Source organism: Bos indicus x Bos taurus, chromosome 5 (genome assembly GCF_003369695.1).
Source record: "Bos indicus x Bos taurus breed Angus x Brahman F1 hybrid chromosome 5, Bos_hybrid_MaternalHap_v2.0, whole genome shotgun sequence".
Lineage (NCBI taxonomy): Eukaryota > Metazoa > Chordata > Mammalia > Artiodactyla > Bovidae > Bos > Bos indicus x Bos taurus.
The window spans coordinates 79,708,799-79,734,604 of NC_040080.1; the positions used below are offsets into that span (position 1 = coordinate 79,708,799).

The 25,806-nt window shown below is 37.5% G+C and overlaps 1 protein-coding gene across 2 annotated transcripts in view; it reads left to right on the top strand.

The window, feature by feature from the left end:
* The window catches only part of LRRK2 (leucine rich repeat kinase 2), a 207,551-nt gene that overhangs the window by 146,857 nt on the left and 34,888 nt on the right, over positions 1-25,806 (top strand). For both annotated transcript variants that reach the window (XM_027542587.1, XM_027542585.1), the window contains exon 41: positions 7,356-7,516. In XM_027542587.1, the coding sequence (XP_027398388.1) occupies positions 7,356-7,516 (161 nt within the window). The remainder of the gene's footprint in view (positions 1-7,355; positions 7,517-25,806) is intronic.

A 25,806-nucleotide genomic window follows, 5' to 3' on the forward strand; every position in this document is an offset into this window, starting at 1 on the left:
AACTCATGCCCATCGCATTGGTGATGCCATCCAACCATCTCATCCTCTGTCGTCCCCTTCTCCTCCTGCCTTAAATCTTTCCCAGCATCGGGGTCTTTTCCAATAAGTTGGTTCTTCACATCAGTTGGCCAAAGTATTGGAGTTTCAGCTTTAGCATCAGTCCTTCCAATGAATATTCAGGACCGATTTCATTTATTGACTGGTTGGATCTCCTTGCAGTCCAAGGAGCTCTCAAGAGTCTTCTCCAGTACCACAGTTCAAAAGCATCAATTCTTCAATGCTCAGCTTTGTTAAATAGTCCAACTCACACATCCATACATGACTACTGGAGAAACCATAGCTTTGATGAGATGGACCTTTTTTGGCAAAGTAACGTCTCTGCTTTTTATACGCTGATTAGGTTGGTCATAGCTTTTCTTTCAAGGAGCAAGCATCTTTTAATTTCATGGCTGCAGTCACCATCTGCAGTGATTTTGGAGCCCAAAAGAAATAAAGTTGCTCATCGTTTCCATTGTTTCCCCTTCTATTTGCCATGAAGTGATGGGACTGGATGCTATGATTTTAGTTTTCTAAATGTTGAGTTTCAAGCCAACTTTTTCACTCTACTCTTTCACTTTCATTAAGAGGCTCTTTAGTTCTTCTTTGCTTTTTGCTATAAGTGTGGTGTCATCTGCATACCTGAGGTTGTTGATATTTCTTCCAGCATTCTTGATTCCAGCTTGTGCTTCATCCAGCATGATTCATTTCTCATGATGTACTCTGCATAGAAGTTAAATAAGCATGGTAACAATATACAGGCTTGATGTACTTCTTTTCTGATTTGGAACCAGTCTGTTGTTCCATGTCCAGTTCTAAATGTTGCTTATTGACCTGCATACAGATTTCTCAGGAGGCAGGTCAGGTGGTCTGGTATTCCCATCTCTTGAAGAATTTTCCAGTTTGTTGTGATCCTCACAGTCAAAGGCTTTGGCGTAGTCAGTGCAGCAAAAATAGATGATTTTCTGAAACTCTCTTGTTTTTTTGATGAGCCAGCGGATGTTGGCTTTAAGAACTTTGGTTCTTAGAGATCTTACTTAAAATAACAAGTCCAGCAGTTTCTGATAAAGTGAATGATCTCAGCATATTTTCCTCTAATTTGTCTGATTTGTTTTCAGCATAATGCCAATGTACCTTCTGGGTTCTGTGCCATAAAAGGCTAATAGATTTTAATAGCTAACAATCTTCTACCAGCACTAAGTGTATTTAAAAAACTCAGCATTAGGGTTTGTCTTCCCAAATATCTTTTAGCATAGAGTCATAACTACAGAGATAGAAATAGGCAATAAAGTCACATGATTTTGCAGCCCCTTAAATGATGGAGCTGTTTAGAGTGACATCTAAGAACTTTCTTCATGTTACATATTCTATCCTGTGCATATCTTTTACATATTCTGTATTCAGCTATTAACTTGTATCTCTAAATTGTCTGCTGCTTTGAGCTTTTTATTATAATCCTCAACTACCTTTGAAGATATTGAGTGCAGCACTTTCACAGCATCATCTTTTAGGATTTGAAATAGCTCAACTGGAATTCCATCACCTTCACTAGCTTTGTTCATAGTGATGCTTCCTAAGGCCCACTTGACTTCACATTCCAGGACGTCTGGTTATAGGTGAGTGATCATGCCATCATGATTATCTGAGTCAAGAAGATCTTTCTGAGTCAACAATACACAGTTTTCTGTGTATTCTTGCCACCTGTTCTTAATATCTTCTGCTTCTGTTAGGTCCATACAATTTCTTTTCTTTATTGAGCCTGTCTTTGCATGAAATGTTCCTTTGGTATCTCTAGTTTTCTTGAAGAGATCTCTAGTCTTTCCCATTCTATTGTTTTCCTCTATTTCTTTGCACTGATCACTGAGGAAGGCTTTCTTATCTCTCCTTTCTATTCTTTGGAACTCTGCATTCAAATGGATATATCTTTCCTTTTCTCCTTTGCCTTTTGCTTCTCTTCTTTTCACAGCTATTTGTAAGGCCTCCCCAGACAGCCATTTTGCTTTTTTGCATTTCTTTTTCTTGGGAATGGTCTTGATCACTGCCTCTTGTTCAATGTCACGAACCTCCATCCATAGTTCATCAGGCACTCTGTGCGATCTAGTCCTGTAAATCTATTTCTCACTTCTACTGTATAATCATAAGGGATTTGATTTAGGTCATACCTGAATGGTCTAGTGGTTTTCCCCACTTTCTTCAATTTAAGTCTGAATTTGGCAATAAGGAGTTCATGATCTGAGCCACAGTCAGCTCCTGGTCTTGTTTTTGCTGACTGTATAGAGCTTCTCCATCTTTGCTTGCAAAGAATATAATCAGTCTGATTTCAGTGTTGACCATCTGGTGATGTCGATGTGTAGAGTCCTCTCTTGTGTTGTTGGAAGATGGTGTTTGCTATGACCAGTGCTTTCTCTTGGCAAAATTGTGTTAGCCTTTGCCCTGCTTCATTTTGTACTCCAAGGCCAAATTTGCCTATTGTTCCGGGTATCTCTTGCCTTCTTACTTTTGCATTCCAGTCCCCTATAATGAAAAGGACATCTTTTTTGGGTGTTAGTTCTAGAAGATCTTGTGGGTCTTCATAGAACCGTTCAGCTTCTTCAGCCTTACTGGTCAGGGCATAGACTTGGATTACCATGATATTGAATGGTTTGCCTTGGAAACAAACAGAGATCATTCTGTCATTTTTGAGACTGCATCCAAGTACTGCATTTTGGACTCTTTTGTTGACTGTGATAGCCGCTCCATTTCTTCTAAAGGATTCTTGCCCACAGTAGCAGATATAATGGTCATCTGAGTTAAATTCACCCGTTCCATTCCATTTCAGTTTGCTGATTCCTAAAATGTTGATGGTCACTCATGCCATCTTCTGTTTGACCACTTCCAATTTGCCTTGATTCATGGACCTAACATTCCAGGTTCCTATGCAATATTGCTCTTACAGCATCAGACTTTATTTCCATCACCAGTTACATCCACAATTAGGTGTTGTTCTTGCTTTGGCTCCATCTCTTCACTCTTTCTAGTGTTGTTTCTCCACTGATCTCCAGTAGCATATTAGGCATCTACTGACCTGGGAGTTCATCTTTCAGTGTCCTATCTTTTTGCCTTATGACAAACCTAGACAGCATATTAAAAAGCAGAGACATTACTTTTCCAACAAACGTCTGTCTTGTTAAGGCTATGGTTTTTCCAGTAGTCATGTATGAATGTGAGAGCTGGACTATAAAGAAAGCTGAGCACTGAAGAATTGATGCTTTGGAACTGTGGTGTTGGAGAAGACTCATGGAAGTCCCTTGGACTGCAAGGATATCCAACCAGTCCATCCTAAAAGAAATTGGTCCTGAATATTCATTGGAAGGACTGATGTTGAAGCTGAAACTCCAATTCTTTGGCCACCTGATGCGAAGAGCTGACTCATTGGAAAAGACCCTGATGCTGGGAAAGATTGAAGGTGGGAGGAGAAGGGAACAACAAAGTATAGATGGTTGGATAGCATCACTGACTCAATGCACATGAGTTTGAGTAAGCTCTGGGAGTTGGTGATACACAGGGAGGCCTGGCATGCTGCAGTCCATGGGCTCGCAAAGAGTGGGACATGACTGAGCAACTGAACTGAATTGAACTGAACCTTTGAAGTATAGTAACCTATATTTCCTATAAGTTTGTGTTTCAATATTTTCAAAATTTGAATTTATTTTCTCTTGTTTCACCATAAATCTGTTTTTTATTTTTATCCCATTTGGCAACAAAGGTTTTTATAGTCACATCCAGACCACTCCCTCTCCCCCAAAAGTAAGTACTCCTTTGTCCAGAAGGTCCTTGATTAGTTTATTTTTATGCCACTACTGCTGTCTTGGTCTGATATTTATAGGTAATTATCAGAATATTTCTGATATATCATTCCAAAATAAAAATTTAAGTATTCTTGAAACTCCTTAGAATTTCAGGTTATCTGGAAAATACATCTAAATTCCTGTCATAGCCTCAGAACTCTTTATGTGTGCCTCTTGCCTGCCTTTCCAGACTCCTTTCATTCCATTGCCCTCGTTCCAACCATGCTGAAGGGCTTGACTTCTCATTGGCATCCATGTCTGTGCTTGCATTTGTCATTCCTGTCTTGTCAAAAAAATCGTCCGCCTACAAAACTCATATTCCTCTGGAATTTGTTCACATACTGTCTTCACCGTGATGACTGACTGTACCATGAAGAGTTGCCCTGGCTAACACATGTTTTTTGACTCTGCTCCACGCAGGACTTTACACTGGCTGCTGAAGAGGGAAAAGAAAGATAGAGATTATATTGCTCTTATCAAGGTTAAAAACTTATAGTCTAGTGGGAGAGTCTGCTTTGGAACTACGAGGGAAGTAGTACCAAATGCTAGGGAAGTTTCACATTTTTGCAGTCTTGTTAGAATACCCATCTCTCCCTCTCGATTGTGGCCCTAAAGATCAGGGAGACGAGGATGGCTTTATATCCCCAGGGACTGCCTCTCATAGGTGCCCAATATATATTTGTTAAATGAATGAAGATATTCTGTTCTTAGAATAATTCTCTTTAGGGTGAGATAAGGTTTACTGTAAGTTACAAAGAAGTTTCTTTGCAACATTAATAACAGTCACAATTTAAAAATAACTAAATTGAGTTTAGCCAGTTTGTTTTAATAAAATATTTGAAAATGATCATTGTCATATAATACATAATTATGGCTGAATTATTCTTACTAAGGCAACATCTGTACTTATTATGTTTTGAAAGTTATTCTGCTATTTAAAGCTATTAAAACTATGCTTTTAAGATTAAATTCTATAATTGAACATTTTAACTAATCCAGATAGTCTTTCCTTCCCACTGACATTATTTAAAATTAAGTTTAATTTTTTTAACCTTTGGAAAGTGTTTTGAGAGAGTCTGTAGTCTTTAAATATTCTGAAAGAGGCATGCAATAGGAAGGATTTGGATGCTATTCAATAATGTATGACTTGGCTTTAACTTTTTTCTTCTTAATCTCCCAGCTTTTTTCTTCAACAGGATAAGAGTAGCTAATGGCCTTTCAGTAAGCCCTCAGTAAATTTTTCTTTTAAGCCTATTACTTATTGTTAAGGTCAGCTTCATTAGTATATCTCTCTTACTTTCAGCCAAAAATATGTCTACTGAAAGGAATAGGCCTAATGTCAAATGTTCTAACTACATCCTGGAAGAGAAGGAATCTTCTATTGATGAAGTTAAATGATACATACATTCTAGGTCATCAATCAATGGGAAGTTCAGGATATTTCTGCCTCTCTGCTCCTAATCCCTCTAGCAGTGATTAGTACTCAGTAATGGAGCAAATATTTATTAATATAAAGTGAGCCTATACCAAAAGACACAAACAAAGGATTTAAATTTACCTCTCTTAAGTTCTGTGAAAAAATGTAATTTCAGTTCAATTCAGTCACTCAGTCATATCCTACTCTTTGTGACCCCATGGACTGCATACGCCAGGCTTCCCTGTCCATCACCAACTCCCAGAGCTTGCTCAAACTCATGTCCGTTGAGTCGATGATGCCATCCAACTATCTCATCCTTTGTCGTCCCCTTCTCCTCCTGCCTTCAATCTTTCCCAGCATCAGGGTCTTTTCCAATACGTTGGTCTTCGCATCAGTTGGCCAAAGTATTGGAGTTTCAGCTTCAGCATCAGTCCTTCCAATTCAGGACCGATTTCCTTTAGGCTGGACTGGTTGGATCTCCTTGCAGTCCAAGGGACTCTCAAGAGTCTTCTCCAACACCACAGTTCAAAAGCATCAATTCTTTGGTGCTTAGCTTTCTTTGTAGTCCAACTCTCACATCCATACATGACTACTGGAAAAACCATTGCTTTGACTAGATGGACCTTTGTTGGTAAAGTAATGTCTCTGCTTTTTATATGCTGTCTAGGTTAGTCATAGCTTTTCTTCCAAGGAGCAAGCATCTTTTAATTTCATGGCTACAGTCACCATCTGCAATTATTTTGGAGCCCAAGAAAATAGTCTGTCATTGTTTCCCCTTCTATTTGCCATGAAATGATGGGACTGGATGCCATGATCTTAGTTTTCTGAATGTTGAGTTTTAAGCCAACTTTTTCACTCTGCTCTTTCACTTTCATCAAGAGACTCTTTAGGTCTTCTTTGCTTTCTGCCATAAGGGTGGTGTCATCTGTGTATCTGAGGTTATTGATATTTCTCCCAGCAATCTTGATTCCAGCTTGTGCTTCATCCAGCCTGGCATTTCACATAATGTACTCTGTATATAAGTTAAATAAGCAAGGTGACAATATACAGCCTTGTAGTTCTGTGAAAAATTGTAATTTCAAGGTAGGACATAATATAGTTGTGAGGTCATGTGCAGAACTATGGCAAATTTGATGTCATGGGGTAGGGTAAAAAGAGCTGGGGAAAAATCTGAATTTTTTAGATGGGTAAGGAAAGTTAATAGAGTTTTAGGACTAGTGATAGCTCTTTGGCCATGTTTCTAAAATGGACAAGATCTGGTTGAGAGGAAAACTTAGTTTTGTTTTTTTGTATTAGCTAGTTTTTATTCTTCACCTACAGTGAATGTCAAACTCTGGTTGCCAGTGGTTGAATGGATCAATTTCTAAAAGGAAAGACTTTAAAATTCCCCACATCGTCTTTCCTAAGCCAGTGGTTTACTCATTCCAGCTCTCAGTTCAAGTTGTTCTTTGATCATTCATAGTAGATCTGGGTTTAAAGTAGATTGCATCTTCAAATGATACAGTACAAATAGCCAAAAAGTATTTTATTTTAATTTGTTAACTATTGAAAAAGTAGAAAACATTTTCCAAAAAATTAGGAAATATTTTTTTCAGAAAAAAATTAATATCAAAGGAGAGATAGAATTTTAAAGGCTATGAAGAACTTATAAAATTGTTAAATAAATGAGAGTTATAACAAAATACTATCAATTCTTATTTAATGTATTTTCATTTTAAACCAATTAAAATATTTACATGATATTGAGGGAATTGAGAATTCCTTGTAGAGATTATTAAAGTATACAGAAAAGAAGTCTCAAAAAAATACATGTTCTGCTTAAAGTGGTTGTGCCTTAAAGTTTAAATCACTTATCAGAATTTAACATGTCTTTTAGTTTGTTTTAAATGCATAAATTTTGTAAAACAGGGCTTACATATTTTGATTTCCTTCTATAGTATCTTTTAACTTTGAAGGTAAAACAGCACAGAATTTTGATGCTTTTCCTAGTGAATATGTATATTTTAAAAAATAATGCCAAAATATATTATGATATAATCACATTTTAATACAATTTCCTGTGCATTTTATGGCAGATACCTCCATTCGGCCATGATTATATACCGTGACTTGAAGCCCCATAATGTGTTGCTTTTCACCTTGTATCCCAATGCTGCCATCATCGCCAAGATTGCGGACTATGGGATTGCTCAGTACTGCTGTAGAATGGGGATAAAAACATCAGAGGGCACTCCAGGTAGGTGACAAGCTTTGTGTGATAATTCCCTCTTCAGGATGGATAACCACTGCCCTCAGTTGTGAGTTCAGGAGACTCAAGAGAACACTGTAGCCTATCACGCTGTGAACAGATGTTCATTTATAATCGTGACCAGTATATTTGTGATTTTGATCATTGTATCCAGTAGGGCAAAAAATCAACTGATGTAATTTTCTAGGGAAAAAGTCAAATTATAAAACATAGAGTATGTCTGATGTCAAGTTATGTTTCTAAAAGTTGGATTTCTTAAAAACATTGAATTATTACAGAGGTGGTAAGGGAAGCACAAAGTTTTAATCTAGCTACTGTTAACACTTACATAAAATGAGGCAAACTAGATTTAGGATCACAAACCTTTTTTTTTTTTTTGTAACTAGGAAATCCAAATAACTTTGAAAATCCAAAGATTTTTTTAAATATCTGAATTCATGGTGAAATTTGGCCTAATGGAATTGACTCTCATTATGATCTTTATTTCTCATACTCACTGTGAATGGGTATGTTTCATGGCAGAAATAGAAACATGTTTGAGTATAGGGTGTTGGCTCTGATCCCACTGAATGTTGGTATAATTTGTTATATCATTATTACTTTCTTAAATATTAAAAAGTATAAAATCTCTAAATAATTGTAGCTCCAAGAGTTTCAGATAAGGACTTTGGTGCTGCTGGAGTTCTTTGTTGCACTCTTCTTGATACAAGCATATTTTCTTGCTCTTTTTTAACATATATATATATAAATTCGGAGAAGGTGATGGCACCCCACTCCAGTACTTTTGCCTGGAAAATCCCATGGATGGAGGAGCCTGGTAGGCTGCAGTCCATGGGGTCGCAAAGAGTCGGACACGACTGAGTGACTTCACTTTCACTTTTCACTTTCATGCGTTGGAGAAGGAAATGGCAACCCACTCCAGTGTTCTTGCCTGGAGAATCCCAAGGACGGCAGAGCCTGGTGGCTGCCGTCTATGGGATCACACAGAGTCGGACATGACTGAAGTGACTTAGCATAGCATAGCATAGCATAGCATAGCATATATAAATTTTTTAATTAAAAATTTTTAATTAAATTTTAATTAAAATGTTTTTAAGTTTTAAAAATTTTTAATTTTACTGGAGTAGAGTTCCCTGCGCTAAACTGTAGGTTCCTGTTGGTTATCTATTTTACATATAGTAGTGTGTGTATGTTCATCCCAAGCTCCTGCTTTAACCCTCCCTGCCACGTTTTCCCTTTGGTAATCATGAGTTTGTTTTTGATATCTGTAAATAAGTTCTGTTGACTTATTTTTAATAAATAAGTTCATTTGTGGTTTTTTTTTTAGTTAGATTCCGCATATAAGTGATATGACATTTGTCTTTGACTTAGTATGGTAATCTCTGGGGTCCATCTGGTGTTGCTGCAAATGGCTGTATTTCATTCTGGTTTTTATTGCTGAGTAATATTTCATTGTATATATGTACTGCATCTTCTTTATCCATTTGTCCATCAGTGGACATTTAGGTTGATACCATGTCTTGGCTATTGTAAATAGTGTTGCACTGAACGTTGGGGTACATGTATCTCTTCAAATTATGATTTTCTCCAGATATAAGCGTAGGAATGGAATTGGTAAATCATATGGTAGCTCTATTTTTAGTATTTTTAATGAATCTCCACACTCTTCTACCTAGTGGTTGTACCATTTACATTTCCACCAACACTGTAGGAGGGTTCTGATTGGTATGTGAGTTTAAACCTTTAACTACTGAACTTCATTTTTCTTTCTTCATAGTTTATTGATTGTTAACACTTAAATACTTAAAAAAATTTTGTAGTGTCTCTTTTTGACCCTGTAAAACAATATGAGTCAAGGTTATTATGTAAAATGAGACATATCCATTCTGCGTATTATATCATATTATGCATATACTGGCATATTATGATCTCCAGAAATCACAAGCATCATTTTCTTACCTTATGTTTCAATGTAGCATTTTTTTATTCTTTAAAGTGAAAGAAGGTTTATTCAGAGAGAAACACACTCCACAGACAGAGTGTGGATCATCTTGGAAGGCAAGAGAGGCACCAGGGTGCGGGATTGTCAGTTTTTATGTTGTTGTTGCTATTCAGTCGCTGTCATGTCCTACTCTTTCCGACCCCATGGACCTCGGCATGCCAGGCTTCCCTATCCTTCACTATGTTCCAGACTTTGCTCAAACTCATATTCATTGAGTGAATGATGCTATCCAACCATATCATCCTCTCTTGCCTGCTTTTCCTCCTACCCTCAATCTGTACCAACATCAGGGTCTTTTCTAGTGAGTCAGCTCTTCGCATCAGGTGCCCAAAGTATTGGAGCTTCAGCTTCAGTATCAGTCTTTCCAGTGAATATTCAGGGTTGATTTTCTTTAGGATTGACTGGTTTCATTTCCTTGCTGGCCAACTCTTTGCGACCCTATGGACTGAAGAACACCAGGCTTCTCTGTCCATGGGATTCTCTAGGCAAGCATACTGGAGTGAGTTGCCAGGCCCTTCTCCAGGGCATCTTCTGGACCCAGGGATTAAACCTGCATCTCTTGTGTCTCCTCCTCTGGCAAGAGGTTCTTTACCACGCTCACCACCTGGAAAAAATATCTAGCTGTCCAAGAGAGTTTCAACAGTCTTCTCTAGCACCACAATTTGAAAGCTTCAATTCTTTGGGGCTCAGCCTTCATTCCCTGATGACTCATTGGTAAAAGAAATCACCTGCCAATGAAGGAGACATGGGTTCCGTTCTTGGGTCATTAAGAACCCCTGGAGAAGAAAATGGCAACCCACTCCAGTTTCTTGCCTGGAAAACCTCATGGATGGAGAAGCCTGACAGGCTGTAGTCCATGTGGTTGCAAAGAGTTGGACACGATTAGCAACTAAACAACAACAGCCTTGGTTATGGTCCAATTCTCACATCTGTACATGACTGTTGGAAAAATCATAGCTTTGAATATATAGACCTTTGTCAGAAAACTGATATTTCTGCTTTTAAAATTGCTGTCTAGGTTTGTCAGCTTTCCTTCCAAGGAGCAAGTGTCTTTTAATTTCATGGCTGCAGTCAAGGTGTGCAGTGATTTTGGAGGCCAAGAAAATAAAATCTGTCACTGTTCCATTGTTTTACCATCTATTTGCCATGAAGTGATGGCACTAGATGCCATGATCTTAGTTTTTGAATGTTGAGTTTCAAGCCAACTTTCTTACGCTCCTCTTTCATGCTCATCAGGAGGCTCTTGAGTTCCTCTTTGCTTTCTGACATTAGAGTGGTGTCATCTGAATATCTGAGGTTATTGATATTTCTCCCAGCAATCTTGATTCCAACTTGTGATTCATCCAGCCAGGTATTTCGCATGTTACTCTGCATAGAAGTTAAATAAGCATAGTGACAATATACAGCCTTGACTTCTTTATGAGTTTTGAACCAGTCCATTGTTCCATGTCTGGTTCTAACTGTTGCTTCTTGACCTGCATACAGGTTTCTCAGGAAACAGGTGAGGTGATCTAGTATTCCCATCTTTTTAAGACTTTTTCTACAGTTTGTTGTATCCGCATAGTCAAAAACTTTAGTGTAGTCAATGAAGCAGAAGTTTTTCTTGAATTCCCTTGCTTTCTCTTATGATCCAGCAAATGTTGGCAATTTGATCTCTGGTTCCTGTGCTTTTTCTAAATCTAGTTTGTACATCTGGAAGTTCTTGGTTCATGTCTAGCTGAAGCCTAGCGAGATGGATTTTGAACAAACCTTGCAGTACAAGAAAACCTTACTGTACAAGCAAACCCTGTAGTTTGAACATCTTTGGCATTGCCCTGCTTTGGGATAAGAATGAAAACTGACCTTTTCCAGTCCTATGGCTACTGCTGAGTTTTCCAAATTTGCTGATGTATTGAGTGCATGTATTTAACAGCATCATCTTTTTAGGATTTTAAATAGCTCACATGGAATTCCATCACCTCCACTGGCTTTGTAGTAAAGCTGTTTAAGGCCCACCCGAATTTACACTCTAGGATATCTGGCTCTAGGTGACTGACCACACCATCCTGGTTATCTGCATCCAGTTATCACTGGTTATTAAGACCTCTTTGTATAGTTCTTCTATGTTTTCTTACCACCTCTTCTTAATCTATTCTGCTTCTGTTAGGTCCTTACTGTTTTTGTCCTTTATCGTGTTCATCTTTGCATGGTATCTCCAATTTTCTTGAAGAAATTTCTAGTATTTCCCATTCTATTGTTTTCTTCTATTTTTCTTTTGCATTGTTCATTTAAGAAGGCTTTCTTATCTCTCCCTGCTATTCTCTTAAACTCTGCATTCAGATGGGTATATCTTTCCATTTCTCCTTTCCTTTCACTCCTCTTTTTTTTTTTTTTTTAAGGTGTTTGTAAAGCCTTCTCAGACAACTGCTTTGCCTGCTTGCATTTCTTTTCCTTTAGGATGGTTTTGGTCACTGCTTCCTGTACAATGTTATGAATCCCTGTCCATAGTTCTTCAGATACTCTGTCTACCAGATCTAATCCCTTGAATCTATTTGTCACCTCCACTGTATAATCATAAGGGATTTCATACCTGAAAGGCCTAGTGGTTTTCCCTACTTTCTTCAATTTAAGCCTGAAGTTTGCTGTAAGGAGCTGATGATCTGAGCCACAGTCAGCTTTAGATCTTGTTTTTGCTGACTATGTAGAGCTTCTCCAACTTGGCTTCAAAGAATAAAATCAATCTGATTTCGATACTGACCCTATGGTGATGTGCATGTGTAGAGTCATCTCTTGTGTCGTCTCTTGTGTTGTTGAAAGAGGGTGTTTACCGTGGCCGGTGTATTCTCTTGACAAAACTCTCTTAACCTTTGCTCTGCTTCATTTTGTACTCCAAAGACAAACTTGCCTGTTACTCCAGGTAAATCTTAGCTTCCTACTTTTGCATTCCAATTCCATATGAGAAAAAAGGATATCTTTGATGATGTTAGTTCTAGTTGGTCTCATAGGTCTTCATAGAACTGTTTAGCTTTAACTTCTTTGGCATTAGTGGTTTGGGCATAGACTTGGGTTACTGTGATGTTGAATGGTTTGCCTTGGAAATGAACAGAGATCATTCTGTCATTTTTGAGACTGCACCCAGGTACCACTTTTTGGACTCTTTTGTTGACCATGATGGGTACTCCATTTCTTGTAAGAGGTTCTTACTCGCAGTAGTAGATATCATGGATATCTGATTTAAATTCTCCCATTTCTGTCCATGTTAGTTCAATAATTTCTAAGATGTTGATGTTCACTCTGTCCATCTCCTGCTTAATCATGTCCAATTTACCTTGATTTATGGACGTAACATTCCAGGTTCGTATACAATATTGTTCTTTACAGCATCGGACTTTACTTACATCACCAGACACATCTACAACTGAGAGTCATGTCTGCTTTAGCCCAGCCTCTTCACACTCCCCAGTAGCATAGTGGACACCTACCAACCTGGAGGGCTCATCTTCTGGTGTCATTTCTTTTTGCCTTTTCATATTGTTCATGGGGTTCTTGAGGCAAGAATACTGGAGTGATTTGCCGTTCCTTTCTCTAGTGAGCCACATTTTGTCAGAGCTTTTCACTATGACCTGTACATGTTGGGTGGCCCTGCAGGTCATGGCTCATAGCTTCATTGAGTTACTCAAGCCATTTTGCCACAGCAAGGCTATGATCCATGAAGGTGGTAAGTTTTTATAGGGGTGAATAATTTCATTGGCTGATGAGTGGGAGGAGTATTCCAGCTATTTTGGGAAAGAGGAGGAGGTTTCTAGGCATTGGGCTACTGCCCAGTTTTTTACCTTTTTGGTCTGCCTTGGAACTATCATATTGCCTGTGAGTGTGTCAGTTAGCTTGCTGATGTGTTACAGTGAGTGTATACTGAGGCTCAAGGTCTAGTGAAAGTCAACTCATCGGCCATCTTGGACCTAGTTGGTTCTAATAGTTTATGTCATGTTCTTGGGCTATGTTATTCTTTTAACGATTGTACCTTGCCATCTCCCTGTCTCAATCACTCCCTCAGAGATTTTACTCCTGTTATATACTGGGAAGTGGATGGGTGATGTTTATCTTCTGTAGATGCTTCAGGGCTGAGTAGGGGTGTCAACCCTGTCTATTAGGGAGTAAAGATCTCTGGATGCCTGATCTAGGGGCCTCAGGGACAGGATGGCTTCTTGTTTGGTGTGGATATGGGCTGGAGTCTTTGCATAGCCATCATCTTGGTATGGAACTGTTGTTACTGCCTCTGTAGCCTTCCTATGAATCCTTTTGAAGATGAAGCACTTTTGTAAGAGCATCAGAGTATAATAACTGTCTGTAAGTGACAAAAGACTTAAAATCATATTTAAATATTTTATTACAGTATAATTAATAAAGAAGTTTGGTTACTGTTATGACATATAACATTTTAACATAACAAATAGAACTATAGCATTATACTTGGATATAGCCACAGGACTGGAAAAGGTCAGTTTTCATTCCAATCCTGAAGAAGGGCAATGCCAAAGAATGTTCAAACTACTGCACAGATCCACTCATCTCACAGACTAGCAAAGTAATGCTCAAAATTCTCCAAGTGAGGCTTCAACAGTACATGAACCGAGAACTTCCATATGTTCAAGCTGGATTTAGAAAAGGCAGAGGAACCAGAGATCAAATTGGCAACATCCGTTGGATCCTAGAAAAAGCAAAAGAATTCCAGAAAAACATCTACTTCTGCTTTATTGACTATGCCAAAACCTTTGACTGGGTGGATCACAACAAACTGCCCAAAATTCTTAAAGAAATGGGAATACCAGACCACCTTACCCACCTCCTGAAAAATCTGTATGCAGGTCAAGAAGCAACAGCTATAAGTGGACATGGAACAATGGACTGGTTCCAAATTGGGAAAGGAGTATGTCAAGGCTGTATATTGTCACCCTGCTTATTTAGCTTATATGCAGAGTGCATCATGTGAAATGCTGGGCTGGATGAAGCACAAACTTCAATCAAGATTTCTGGGAGAAATATCAATAACCTCAGTTGTGCAGATGACACCACCCTTATGGCAGAAAGAGGAAGGAACTAAAGAGCCTCTTGATGAAAGAGGAGAATGAAAAAGCTGGCTTGAAACTGAACATTCAAAAAACTAAGATCATGGCAACTGGTCCTATCATGTCATGGCAAACAGATGGGGAAACAATGGAAACAATGACAGACTTTCTTTTCTTAGGCTCCAAAATCACTGCAGATGGTGACTGTAGCCATGAAATTAAAAGACACTTGCTCCTTGGAAGAAAAGCTATGAGCAACCTAGACAGCATATTAAAAAGCAGAGACTTTACTTTGCCAACAAAGGTCCACCTAGTCAAAGCTATGGTTTTTCTAGTAGTCATGTATGGGTGAGAGTTAGACCATGAAGAAAGCTGAGCACTGAAGAATTGATGCTTTTGAACTGTGGTTCTGGAGAAGACTCTTGAGAGTCCTTTGGACAGCAAGGAGATCAAACCAGTCAATCCTAAAGGAAATTAGTCCTGAATATTCTTTGAAAGGACTGATGCTAAAGCTGAAGCTTCAACACTTTGGCTACCTGATGTGAAGAACTGGCTCACTGGAAAAGACCCTGATGCTGGGAAAGATTGAAGACAGGAGGAAAAGGGGATGACAGAGGATGAGATGGTTGGATGGCATCACTGACTCAATGGACATGAGTTTGAGCAAGCTCTGGGAGTTGGTGATGGACAGGGAAGCCTGGCGTATGCAGTCCATGGGGTCACAAAGAATTGGACAGTACTGAGCAGCTGAACTGTACTGAACTGAGGACATATCCAAATTTTGAAACATCATATAATGTTAGAATGTCTGTATAAACAGCATTCATTCATACAGTATATTTTAAGGTAGATTTATTGCTCATGTGATAATGCTCTCTATGTAATTTATCATACTGAATAATATAGTTAATATTTCTCTGATATGCCTCAAGGGCCCTCTAAAGCATCTCAAAATTAGCTGATAGTCAAAAGAACTTTGATTAAAATTTGATATTTGGGAAGTTTGTAAGAAAAATTTTAAAACACTTGGTCATAAGATCATCAGTTAATGTTGCTTTTAAGGGTCATCTCTAGCCATTTTTTACCAAACCTACTGTAATACTCTTGTTACTTTAATTGTTAACTGACTTTATACCAGTAAAAATCCTGTTTCCTGTGTTCTTATGTTTTCATGATTTTAGACATGTTCTTTCTGCATGAAATCCTCTCTCCCTTTCTCAGATCTCATTCCTCTTCTTGTCTCAGATTCATTATTATGAAACTGTCACAGGACAAGTGATCTGTATAGACATCCTGTCTTTCAGATTTTAGTTTGAGTGGGAATAGAAAATTGAAGGGTTTACATCTGTTTAGTGGGGCCAACTCTATCCTTAGAGAAATCTTACATGGTTGTTTGTAAATAAAATTGCAAGTGGCTTTACATCATCTTGGTGATTGCAGCTCAGTTAAAACATATTCCTAAGACAGAAAAAAATACTTTATCTGAGTAGTCAAAATTGTTCCCTACCCTCTCTCCTTTCCTCAATTTATGTTCTTAGGTAAGCAAATGGTCCCAGCTTCCAATGGCTGGTTTTATTATTTTTTATATACATATCCTCTCTTTCATTTTACATAGCTATCTGTTGGAAGTAGAGTGTGCATTCTCATAAATATTTCAAGGTATATTTTCTGGCTGCAAGTGTCTCTGGATTGTTAAATAATAATAAGATAATTGTCATCTCTCCAGCACCTGCTATATCCCAGGCTCAAGTCCAGGTACATTAGACACATGGTGATCCTATCCTCATGCCAGGGCTGAAAGTTAGCTTTTATCTTCTCATCTGTAAAATGAGAAAGCTGAGGCTCAGTGAGATTGTATAACTTGCACAAAGTCATGCAGTAAGTGGCCAAGATAAAGCTCAATCTAAATGACAATTGAATCTAGAGCTATTTGGGCTTTAAATCTATATAGGCATGCCTTCAGAGAAGGCAATGGCACCCCACTCCGGTACTCTTGCCTGGAAAATCCCATGGATGGAGAAGCCTGGTAGGCTGCAGTCCATGGGGTCGCTAAGAGTCGGACATGACTGAGCGACTTCACTTTCATCTTTCACTTTCATGCATTGGAGAAGGAAATGGCAACCCACTCCAGTGTTCTTGCCTGGAGAATCCCAGGGACGGTGGAGCCTGATGGGCTTCCATCTCTGGGGTCACACAGAGTCGGACACAACTGAAGCGACTTAGCAGCAGCAGCAGGTATACCTATTTCATTGTGCTTTGCAGTTTTTTTTTTTTTTTTAAACAAATTGCATTTTTGTGGCAACCGTGCATCAAGCCAGGCTCTCAGAGCCAGTTTTCAATAGCATTTGCTAACTTTGGGTTTCTGTGTCACATATGGGTAATTCTTACAGTATTTCAAGGTTTTTCATTATTATTATACTTGTTATGGTGGTCTGTGATCAGTGACCTTTGATGTTACTATTGCAAAAATATTATGACTTGCTAAAGGTTCAGATGATGGTTAGCAGTTTTTAGCAATAAGCTATCTTTAAGGTATGTATGTTAATTTTAGACATAATGCTGTTGCTATTAATAAACTGCAGTATGGTGTGACTTATGCTGTTACCCAGTGTCTGCCTTGGAGAAATTAAAATTGTTTTCTTGGGAAATTTAAAGTATTTCATCCTATAATATTAGAAGTTTTCCTGATATAATATCTTATTTATATTTTCCTTTTTTATTTAATGTGGAAAACAGCTGCTGGTGTGCTGTGTCTTGCTTCTTTCAAGTGCTAACCCTTTATAAAACTTCTTACTTGAAAGAATCCAACGATTGAATATTTTCAAATCTTTACTGAGACTTGCCTTTTTGTAGTCAAAGCAAGCTCTTTGTATGGTAAAATATTCTATGTAATGTAGAAAAGGTAGAGAGGCTTTGGTTGGTGGGGAAGGACAGCTATTTGCCTTTTTTTGCTTCCCAGGTGGCTCAGTGGTAAAGAATTCAGCTGCGGACATGGGTTTGATGTCTTAGTCAGGGACATCCCCTGGAAAAGGAAATAGCAACCCACTCCAGTATTCTTGTCTGGGAAATCCTATGGACAGAAGAGCCTGGTGGGCTATAGTCCATGGAGTCACAGTCAAACACAACTTAGCGACTAAGCAACAACGGTGTAAGCAACTTTAATATGCACTAGAAAAAACAAAACATTTCTGTGATTCACTTTTTACTGCTATATCGAGGTGATCTGGCCCCAAATCCACAGTATCTCCAAGGTATACCTATAGTCGCTACCCTGGATCACATACAACTGTAACATGTACTAACAGAGGTTTACATGATCAATCTTAGTTGTTTAAAAATCCAGTCAAACAAAGCAAAATGATAGGATCATAAATCTCAAGTACTGAAGATGGGATTCCAGAGGCCTCAGAAACCCACCTAGAGATGTAGGCACCTGACAGTGCACTTCTCTTAGAAGATCTGTCATTACTGTCATATCTCATGAAGGTGGGCCAGGCCACTCATCTGGGGCCTGCAATTTGTTCCTCCTCCCCTGAGCCATGTCACTTTGTTCATGGAGAGGAGATCCTGATGTCGAAGCCTCAGCCCCCTACTTGGCAGTGGATCTCTCTGATCCTTGTTGATTGTGCTCCCTCGGTGGCCTGGGCTACCAGGAGCCAGCTTGTTTCAACTCTCTTCCAACTCATGACCCTTCATTTTAAGTGTCTTACTTCCTGGTTTGGGTCAAAACCTGCCTGTAGTTCAATATCCAACTGATTTTTCATATCAAGTCAGATACTTGTTCCTGATCCCTTTTAATCTGTTTTATCAATGTGCAGTAACACAGGTAAAGGAGAAAGATCATGACAGGAAAACCCAGAGCCTGATCCTTTCTGTTCTGCCCCCTTTTTCCCCAGGCTGCATAGTAAGCATTTTTCCTAGCTGTATCTTAGAGCTTCTCTTTATCATTACTGTATTTATTGTTGTTAGAACGCTTTTAATCACATCAGCCCTAAACTCAAATTTAAACTTTTTAAATAACAGTAATTGTTACCACTGCTAGCACCATCATAATTCCTTCCCCAGAGCAATTACGTTTGAGTGGAAGATCATTACCACTCATATGATTTTAGTTCTCTCCTTCTCTTTTCCTTTTTGATGAATCTTCTTTGTTAATGTTATACTTGAAACTTCGTGAGAAACAATATAACGTTTAACTTAGAAATTTTAGAGAAACAGAAGACCATGTGTTTGTTAAACTCTTGTATATTTTTGTACTAACTCTTACTGTGGTGTATTCACCCCATGTGGACTGTGAGTGCGGGTTCATTACTCTTGTCTCAGGTAAGGACGTGATGGGAGCAAACCTTTCAAGGCATTAACAGAGGTGCTTGTCTCACACTTAGCCCTTTTCATGGTTTGATTGTCTTATTTAATCCTTATGACCCTCTGACATAAGTTATATTACTACTCCTAGTCTGGAGATAAGGAAACTAAAGCTTAGGGACTATTAAAATTTGTCTAGGGTTACACAGGATACAAACCTGTGCCTCCTAAGAGCACAGCGCCAACCAGCAACCATCACAGCTTGTGGGTAAAGGTGTTAACAATTCAGTTACTGGCAAGAACCACAGCACCATGTCTGTCTACATTTTGAAAGGTAACTATGGGATGGAAAATTTCAACCTCAAATAATTTAAAGAAATTCAATTTTAACTCAGTCAGTTGGTTATGTTTATATTATATCCGGCTGGTATTAACAGTTAATTCTGGGCCTTATGACAGATGTGCTATTGACTGAGATGGATACTGACCGATGGCTTTCACTCAGTCAACATCCATAGAAATACAACAGTCTTCGGGTAAACAAAAATGGTATTCTCTGGTTATACCTATCGTCTGATAGGAATTATGAAACATGCTCTACTCAGACTTTTCTGAAAGTAAAAAGAAAGTATATGTTTACGTGTAGTTTGTCGTATATAATCAGACCTAATTTATAAATTTCTTGTATCTTTGATTTATGGATCTTAATTCATTCCATTTGTAAAAATGCAGCCTTATCTGAAAAATATAGTTTCTAGACGAATCATATTTTCCCAATTATTTTAACATTGTACTTGTTATAATAATTCTCTAGGGGAAAATATTCTTATTTTTTATTCATTTATTCATACATTTGGCAATAATATATTGAATGTTATAAACACCAAATACCAATCTGGTGTTACTACTTAACATCAGATTAAGTATTAACACTACTTAACATAGATGTCGGAGAAGGCAATGGCACCCCACTCCAGTACTCTTGCCTGGAGAATCCCAGGGACAGAGGAGCCTAGTGGGCTGCCGTCTGTGGGGTCGCACAGAGTCGGACACGACTGAAGTGACTTAGCAGCAGTAGCAGCAGCAACATAGCTGTGTGGTGTTCATCAAGATTCATTTTTTGGGACTCAATTTTCATTTCTGTAAATTGTGATGAGAAAAATAATGCCTATTTCAACAGAGTTATTGTAAGGATAAAATGAAACAATCCATGTAAGTAACATAGAGAAGGACTGGCATATTGCAGTTGCTCCAAGTGTGTTAGCAGTTGCTTTAGTGGTGAACTTGGAGAATGTGCCTGAATAAATGTGAAATTTTTCCTCCAGAAGCACACATTTTGCCAGGAAAAATAGGGCTATAAACAATAATTATAAAACATTGTGTCAGTTTCAACAGGAGATAGAGTTCAAGGCACAGTGATAGTCCAGAGGAGCAAGTCCATAACTGAGCCATAGGTCTTTAGGACTTCCTATAGAGGAAGGTGATTCTGAAATTACATCTTAAAGGAGAAGTTTGAGATTTAAGAAAATAATAAACAAATATTGATAGAAAAGCAGGAGGAGACATTTCAGGCAAAACGTACTATTGTAGAAATAATTTGTGCAAGAAATGCCCTGTGTTCTAAGTGATAGATGGAGGATTATTTGGTTGTGTTTTTAATTCTGGCTGTAACTAGATAGCATGTAGGCTTAAGAATGTTTCCCCTGGGGTTGTGTCATTTACAGTTGTGGAGCAGGAGCCCTCCGTGTGGGCACATGTTTGGAGCTTCTGGAAGACTTTCAAATGTGTGGGTCCCAGGATTCTGATTTAACTAGTTTGGGTGGAGCCCAGACATTTGTTGTTTAGTTGCGAAGTGGTGTCCAACTCTTGTTGTGACCCCATGGGCTGTAGCCCACCAGGCTCCTCTCTCCATGAGATTTCCCAGGCAAGAATACTAGAATGGGTTGCCATTTCCTTCTCTTTCCTGACCCAGGGATTGAACCTCGGTCTCCTGCATTGCAGGTGAATTCTTTACCATGGAGTCACCACGGAGCCCAGACATCAAGGCTATTTAAATGATCTCCAAGTGATTCCCGTCTTTGCATCATATAAACAATGTCATTGCCTATATTAATCAATTATAAGATAGGCAGGTCAAATTTTGGTACCTTTCTCATTAGGGAAAATGTTATTTGTAAAAAATTTTTTTATAAGATGATTAGAATTTACTCTAGATTTTGAGAGTGTGAGCCTGTGATATAAACAAAATGTTAAGAGAGTGAGTATAGGATTTAGACTTGTGTTCAAACAAAAATGAAGCAAATGTGAATTACTTTAAATAGATTCTATTAAACTTGGGCTATGAAGTCAGAGTGTCTTAGTTTAAATCCTTGCTCTACCACTTACTAGCCGGGGCTGGAGAAATCACCCAATTCCTTTCTTTGGTTAAACAGCAGTACCTAATAATAGTATCTGTTTAGGGATTGTTGTAAAAATGGAATGAGAAATTCATATAAAGGGTTTAGCACCACACTTGGCACATTCCTTATCTGCCCTTGCTTTCCCAGCTTCTGCTTTGTCTTCTTAACCAGGGGCCCAGCTCTGTTTGCCTTCCCTTTTTCCAGTCCTCTGAAAGGCATTCGGAGAACCCACCTTGTTTGCTCGCTCTCTCTCAGGGATCACTGTCTTCTTTTCCCAGTATTCAGAATTTCGTCTTTGTTGTCTAGTTATTTCATTGTTTTATGCAGGATAGTAAGTCTAGTCCCTAGTTCCATTTTACCTAGAAGTAGAAGTGACACATATTTAAACAAATGACTTATTTGAACAGCCTAATACAACAATGTATATTTAGGATTTTAGTAAGTGCTTGAATTTTCTAGTTTTTGAGGGTCATTGATGCTAAACAGAGTGTCCATGTGGTACAGTAGTACAGTCTATACCCACCATAGATCATTCGCAGTGTTAGATCAGATGACAACGTTGTCCTTTTGTAAACAGGCAGTAAGCGTTTCTATTTCTAGCCTTCTAATGACAAACAATGTTAAAAATATTCATTTTCATCCCAAATTAAATTTAGTGAGGATACACTGAATAGCTTGAAATGTTATTTTTCCTGTTCCTACTATGGTCACCAGCATAGTTAAATACAAGGCAAAAAATTTTGAAGAAATTGCAGTTGCTCTTCCAGGGAAGTCATCAGTGATAAGGATACATGTAGAGTAGCTTGGAGGATCTTATGGTTTAGATTGATAATCAAATGGTATGTTGGTAGCTTAGGTTTTAATGCCATCCATCCCCTCCTCTCCCCATTTTTGTTTTTGAAGTGAAAGACTCCATGATGAGTAGTTCAAGCAAGTCATTTTAAGTTAAGATTTTATTTTAAAAATGTAAGGTCTTGATGTGAAAGCAGTGAATGATACTGAGCAGGTCGAAAGATGTATTTCTCATAAATTAGTGAAATAATAACACTTTGGTAACACAGAGATATATCTAGATTTAGATGTGCTTAAGAGGTTTATATACATATTGTAAATTCTACTTCTTTATCTTCTTTTTCTACTTACTATTTCAGGGAAATCTTTCTTTGTTAAATATCAGTTTCAGCATTTACATAATATTTTAGTGATTCACTTAACTATATCTTATCTTGATGTTTATTTATTTTTTCTAACCTTTTGAAATATTAAAAAGCTTTAATTAAAAGATTTGTAAATTAAAAAATTTTCATTTATGAAGCTAATTTTTAAACAGTAGGTTTCTAAGGATCATATTGCTGGATAGGCATATTTTGAATTTTGAAATACTACTTGCCTTCTGGAAAGGTTTATCAATTCAAATTCCATCAATACTTGAATTATAATACCTATTTTCCATTCTGGGTTTGTTATTATTTTTAGTCTTCATGAAGTTAATAGTCAAAAAGTGATAGTTTAATGTTTTTATTTTTCAAATATCTATTTATATATAGGACATGTATTTTTCCTTTCATGTTTTGTATATTTTTCTGTCTTTACTCATTTGTCTACTTTTCTTACTTATTTGTAAAGCTGATTTCAGTTAATGTTGACTCTTTGTCTCTCATGTATTGCAGAGTTTTTTCAGTTTAGGGTTTATCTTTTACTTGTTTATGGTATTATGCTATTGCTGAGTCTGATTCTTTTAGACAAAATAATCTTTACTTTTTCCTGACATGTTTAGTCAGTGATATATCAAAGGCAGGGTCAGTAGTAACTATCCTGTGCAGGTAGCTGCATATTTAAAATTCTCCATAGACAATGTATTCCCCAGTTCTCAACCTGTTGGCTTACTCCACCCATCTCTGATAGAGTGATTAGGGAGGCCTTTTAAATTCCAGTATTATCCATTTAATTGGAATATTTTAAGTACTTAAAAATTAATTAATTTATTTTAATTGTAGGCTAATTACTTTACAATATTGTGGTGGTTTGTGCCATACATTGACATGAATCAGCCACATAAATGTAGATATACATTTTATGTTAAAACTTTTGGTTCATCAAGAGTTTATTAGTTGTATTGAATAATGTAGCTACTCCTTTTTTCTTTATCAAACAACTTATGCTGTTATCATTTATTTAACTCTGTCTTTTTCTCCACTACTTTGAGTGTCACCTTTGTCACATCTTTCCTGCATGTTTGGGTCTAAGTCCGCCATTCAGTTTCAGTGCTGTGTCATTCTGCTTGGGTAGAGGAATCAATGTTTTAAGTATGTAATTTTGTAGGACAGTCTGATTTAAAGTGTTATTTACTCAGAGTTCTTGAAATTAATGATTTTCAAGTAGATTTATCATTTTCAGAGAAACGAATTATAGTAATGCTTTATGCATTTTTGTATTTAAAGATATAGTTGTGGATAGTATATTTCACGTTATTCCATATACCTTTTTGATTTAATGTCATTTTATTGCTATTTATGACAATATGTTTAATCTATACCAGTCCATCAGAAGGATTAAAGTCCTGTCATCATTTAGAGTTTATTATTTGAGGGAGATTTTTCCTAAAGGCATCTGTTTTCCATAGATGACTTTAGAAGAAACTGTTAGCATGGTCAAGAAATAAGATCATTAGAAGTTCATTGGTTGAAATAGAATCATTAGAAATACATTGGTTGAACTTCAAGAAGCACTTAAGAGTGCATGTTTTTTTTTTTTTTTTTTATAATAATTGAGGTAATTCCTGGCTATATAAGTAGGCATTACATTCTCCTACTGGGGATTATGTCAGTGAAGATACTTATATTTTGAAAGGGGGGAGATAAGAAGGTTGAAACCATTTCCTTATTGAAGTAAATATTCCTTTCTGTATCCTCAAAATTATCTTCCTTACTGTCTCTGACTAATTTTGAGAAAAATTGTAACCTTTTGTGCAGCCATAAGATCTGTGGATTGCTATCTAAAGGGATAAAAAAAAAAAAAAAACACAACTAATGTAAAAAGCTATGTGCCATAGATTAAAATTTAAACTAAGTGACCCCTCAAGTCTCTCCCTACTCTAAGAACTTACAAGTCTAATCCTAATGTTTCTAACAGTCAAGTGGGAAAATGCCAAAGGTTTTAAGTTTTTTAATAGTACCTTGATGTAACAGATACACAATAAATCTTTTGAATGAATAATAAATAATTGGATGATTTAATTTAGCCTCCAAAAACTATATGGGTGGGGCTTACTCAAAAAATTGAAGATATAAATTTTGTGTGATCCTTCAATTTTACTTCTGGGCATTTACCTGAAGAAAATAGAAACACTAATTCAAAAAGACGTACGCGGTTTAATGATCATTGCAGCATTATTTAAAGTAGCCATGATATGGAAACAATAGAATGGGAATGACTAGAGATCTCTTCAGGAAAATTAGAGCTTCCAAGGGAACATTTCATGCAAAGATGGATGCAATAAAGGACAGGAATGGTATGGACCTAACAGAAGCAAAAGAGATTAAGAAGAGGTAGCAAGACTACACAGAAGAACTATACAGAAAAGATCTTAATGGCCAAATAACCACGATGGTGTGATCACTCACCTAGAGGCAGACATCCTGGAGTGTGAAGTCAAATGGGCCTTAGGAAGCATCACAAAAAAAAAAAAAAAAGGAAATATCACTATGAACAAAGCTAATGGAGGTGATAGAATTCCAGCTGAGCTATTTCAAATCCTAAAAGATGATGCTTGGAAATTGCTGCACTCAATATGTCAGCAAATTTGGAAAACTCAGCAGTGCCCACAGGACTGGAAAAGGTCAGTTTTCATTCCAATCCCAAATAAAGGCAATGCCAAAGAATGTTCCGACTGTCACACTATTGCACTCATCTTACATGCTAGCAAAGTAATGCTCAAAATTCTTCAAGCTAGGCTTTAGAACTTCAAGCTAGATTCAGAAAAGGCATAGGAACCAGAGATCAAATTGACAATAGCCCTTGGATCATAGAAAAAGCAAGAGACTTCCAGAAAAGCATCTACTTCTGCTTCATTGACTATGCTAAAGTCTTTGACTGTGTGGATCACAACAAACTGGAAAATTCTTCAAGAGATGGAAATACCAGACCACTTTTCCTGCCTCCTGAAAAATCTGTATGCAGGTCAAGGAACAACAGAAGCAGACATGAAACAATGGACTGGCTCCAAATTGGGAAAGGAGTACGTCAAGGTTGTATATTGTCACCTTGCTCATTTAACTTATATGCAGAGTACATCATGCGAAATGCTGGGCTGGATGAATCTCAAGCTGGAATCAAGATTGCTGAGAGAAATATCAATCACTTCAGATATTTAGATGACACCACCCTTATGGCAGAAAGAGAAAGGAACTCAAGAGTCTCTTGGTGAAAGTGAAAGAGGACAGTGAAAAAGTGGTAAACTCCTTTTTCTTTTGTTTATCTGGGAAATTCCCAATCTCTTCTACAGTTCTCACTGATAACTTTGTTGGG